Genomic DNA, 4,338 nt, shown 5'->3' on the forward strand with positions numbered 1-4,338 from the left:
CCCCCCCTCCCCGCGGTCATATTTCTTGTAATTCATAAACCACTTATCAAGTTTCCTCTGACACTAGAGGCTGACTCCGGTTTAGCACCTCGCACTCCATCACTCACCCTGCCGGGGCTTCCCTCTTATCCTAAGAAGTTCTTGCTCCCTATCGCTTAGTCGGTGTGGACATATTGATTACGTCGCCTATAAATCATTTGCGCTTATTTAACGCTGAATGTCCCCTTYTGCAGGAAAGGCTGGCGAGTACGGCTTCGTAGGGCAGCCCAACACGGTCAGAACTAATTTCACCACCAAGCAGCTCACAGAACTGGAGAAAGAGTTTCATTTCAACAAGTACCTGACCAGGGCCAGGAGAGTGGAGATTGCAGCCTCCCTGCAACTCAACGAGACGCAGGTCAAGATCTGGTTCCAGAACCGCAGGATGAAGCAGAAGAAAAGAGAGAAGGAGGGACTGCTACCCATCTCTCCTGCCACCCCCACGGGTTGTGAGGAGAAAGCGGAAGAGTCATCAGAGAAGTCCTGCTCGTCGCCCTGCACTGCCTCGCCAGCCTCCTCTACCTCAGACACTCTTGCTACCTCAAACTGAGACGCGCCCGAGCCCCCCTCCTCCCCCCCCAGGCTTGGACTCCCATCTCCCAAGCCGCCTCCCTGCCGTAGCTCGAACCGATTTAACGCTGTTGTGTGTGTGTGTTGGCTGGTTGGTCTCTTTCAGAGCCCCGGTGCCCTAAATGCCCGCCCCGTCGCGGGCACCGCCCGCCCCGAGGGCCCGCGGGCGCCCCGCTCCGCGCCCCACGGCCCCGGGCCTCGGGGCCAAGACGACGGCTTCTCTCTGCTCCCCTTTGGCTGGAGGAGACGTGTTGGCACATGCGTAAGGGTCTCTCCTCCATCGCAAGGACGTTTCTTTGAGTTTCCCCCGACTGAAAGACAGGCTATCTAGGGTACATAACCTCACGAAGAGATGCACTATTGGAAGTGTTTACACGACTTATAGGACTTTCATCCTTTAATTTAATGTRTTCTTTGTTCGCGTCTATGAGTTTGTTGCTTGTAAATACTTTGTCCGAGAGATTTATCTTTTTACAGATTTTTCTAGAAATGACGTTTARATTACCAGGTTAAGCAGGGTGGGTGCATTCCCAAAACTGGATCCAGTTTTATATTGTTAAGACAGACGACCATATCAAGTTAAACGTGTTAAGCTCAAGCAGATACCTCAAAGAGTAGCGCTATTTCTTTAAGTGTGACAAACAAGGCTTCAATTGCACTAGGTTTTGTAAACCTTACCCGGTGTGCTTTCCCTTCCCCCTCTCGACAGAAGTCTGCGCCGGATTAATACTGAACCGAAGGGTCTAACTGTMCCAGAGACCTCACCTCTTCCTATTTTCGTATTAACCCTCCTTTAAACTCGGTGTCTTTTCAACCTAATCGTAAATGTGACGACTGGCCAAATGAATGTATATTTTATGTGATTCGTGTCTGGAAGCTTGCATGACGCACGGTGCTGTGCTGTACTCCAGGTACGCTGAGCTCTATCAGTTGTCGTGTGTGAGCGAACTACCTTCCTCGTTTTCTGTACAATCATGAAAGGCTCTGCGATTCCGGGACTGAAGGAATCTAGGGCAGAATTTACGGGTCCTTATAATGTCTATAATAAATATATTCAACTTTCAGGTATCCCTTGTGTGCCTACCTCTGCGTGACGTCACCGATGAGTCACCGGCTCAGCTCAGCAGTTTAGTTTCTCTAATTTTCTTCTGATGGGACCTTCCTAAGGGAGAAAGGGAGGGAGAACCTCCCAATGTTACGCCTTTTTTTTTTAATTATTTTTTTGCTGGAGTCAGAGCTGGACTGTCCAGTCTGATCCATAACACAAACTCCCTTCCTTTTCTGTGCTCGAATAATATTATTTTTAGAAAATATAAGCCCTCCTCTCTCTCCACTGTAGCGAGGAGGAATACATGATCCAGATCTATTTTTGAAGCACACACACGAGAACTTCCTGGGTCAAGTGCTAACCTTTTCACCTCGAGATGGATGTTGACACTTTTATAAACAGAGCACAATTCAAAAGCAGAAACTGTCTTCAGCCAGTCTTTCCTCACATCTCAGGCCCCTCACTAAGGGCTGCACATTTAATTAGCCTAGGCACTAACCTGGTCCTGCTTCACTCTCCTTCCCTTCCCCATCCCCCACCAGACTGCCACTTCCAGGGCCTGATCGACTGGAAAGGTGGGAGACGGTTCCCAGGTGCCTGGAAATGTGTTTCTGGCAAACTCCCATCCCATTCTTCTCCCTCCTCCTTTTTTTCTATTTTTTTTTATTTTTGCCAAAAAGAGCAAGTTCTCACAGGTAAATATCAGCCGTTCCCAAGAGGTGTCAACTGAACACTGACTCGGAGAGAAGGAAGGCGGGTGTGTGGGTCCCAGGACAGAGCAGAGACACGTTCAGCTGCCCGGGGGGGGGGGGTCTCGAGTCACTGCTGCCTCTTGAATTTCAGCCCAAACACGCGTAACCTCTCCTTCCTCCGACACATCTGCAGGGGAGCGTTGCCCTGCTTTCCCCGAGGCTGGGCTGCCTACGGAGGTTCTGCTTTGCGGGATCCGTAGTGAGTCAAGGAAATTTTCTGCACTTCAGTGTCAAAAGAGGCAAGCCCTGATTTGCAAGGCGCGGCGGCCATATCAAGAGTCGAGCTATCTTGCAAAGGAGCAGGACTGACTCCAAAGGCTCCCGCGAGTGCCTCGATTTCTTTCATTTCCCCGCCTGCCATATACTTTACCTTTTGTTTATTAGTGTAAAGCCACAAAGCAAAACAGATGGCCTTCTTCCAGAGACTTGGATGTGTTAAAGTGGCATTTGCATGCCAATGAGGGCATTTCAATATCGAAATCTGGATCTAAACATTGCCGGAATCCGGATCTGCAATCCAGCTCCCCCGGTGTTGACTTAATGTGTTAGAAAGAGCCGCCATAAATTATAGCCTAAATGCGAGAGACAAGACACTTGTCAGTGCGTCAGTCTGCGGTGAGCGATTCATCGGCAAGGAATCTTGCCTCCTTCCAAGCCGAAACCTCGGTTTATCTTTTTCGCAGCCCCCATCGATTCCAGCAGAAGACCCCAAACCCGCTCATCCTGTCTCATTTTGTTGCTATTATTATTATTTCGATATGATCAACCCCTCAGAGCAGRGAGTGTAGGGGTAAGGAATGAAAATTTCTGGTTGCTCTACGTGTGAGAGTTTCTGACACAAAAATATCGCTAAGGATCAGAGAGTGCTTTGGCCTGACGGAAAGGCTCATTTGCACTTCATTTTGTAGGGAACCTTTTGTTTTTACATCAACGTTTTCTATTTCTCTCTAGAGTCTCAGCGAGAGAAAATGCAACAAACAAAAAACCCCACAAACCAAACTGTGTCCAATTGTCAGATGGAGTTTAGCATCTTCCTATCATACTTAAKGCCATTTCTGCTGTTCACCTTTAAAGTTTACTTTTGGAGGCTATTGAGATGCTTTGGTGTTTTCCTCTGGGGCAATCAGATTGAAGCCGATCAATATTTACTCAGTCTGAAAGGGCTGTTGAAAAGGCAGCTAACAACAAACTGCTTAGCTGCTCTCCTCTCTTTAATCTCAGGTTCACCGAAAGTTCAAGCAGAAATGAATTCAGTGATGGGTCACTTTAGAATAAGTCCCAGTGGTTAATCTCAGAGCCGTGGTAAAGGCAACAATTACAGAGCCATCCCTCTCGCTGTCCCTCTCGCTATCTTCCCGGCAGGCGCAAATTTCCTCTCATTTTTGCCTAGCAWTTTTTGCTAAAGCTTAACCGATTTGCGCTGCTTTGCGGCGACGGCGAGCGCTGCGCCAGCCGCGGAGCTCCCCCCGCGCCCGCGCCGCATCGGACGCCGGCACAAACGCGGGTACCCTCGGCAAGAGGTACCCGGCGGTGCGGGAAGTAAAGCTCCCGCAGGGAATCCTGCGTGTCCACGGGGGCCTCTCGGGACTGCCTCCTGGGGCATGTTCGGGGCTTTCTCTCCGGCAGCGGCAGGGAGGCGCGGGGGAGCKCTTGGAGGCGCTGGCGGAGCCGTGGGGCAATATTCTCCTCTGCATCCTTTGCGGGGAGAGGAACGTGGGCGAAAAGCGATGGTCATTGCTGCTAATTGCAGGGACTCTTCAGGGCCAAAGTTCACTCAATCACTGCATAAATGCATGCTTAATCGGGATTTATTAACACCTCTGTAATGGCAGCTCACGTTCGGGCTGTAAAATCGAGAGTTGCCCCCGCCGCACCGCGCCAGTGCCGGGGAGCCGTGCGGCAGGCACGACAGGCGCAGCGCTGCCGGCC

General features: G+C 50.4%; 1 protein-coding gene across 1 annotated transcript; it reads left to right on the plus strand.

Moving 5' to 3' along the window:
- Positions 1-217: 217 nt before the first annotated feature.
- On the plus strand, positions 218-589 carry HOXA1 (homeobox A1). Its single transcript, XM_085307625.1, has one exon. The coding sequence runs from the start codon at positions 218-220 to the stop codon at positions 587-589; it is 372 nt and encodes a 123-aa protein (XP_085163751.1).
- Positions 590-4,338: the final 3,749 nt, after the last annotated feature.

The sequence above is a fragment of the Rhea americana genome, unplaced genomic scaffold, assembly GCF_003343005.1.
Source record: "Rhea americana isolate MKP2758 unplaced genomic scaffold, rheAme1 scaffold_26, whole genome shotgun sequence".
NCBI lineage: Eukaryota > Metazoa > Chordata > Aves > Rheiformes > Rheidae > Rhea > Rhea americana.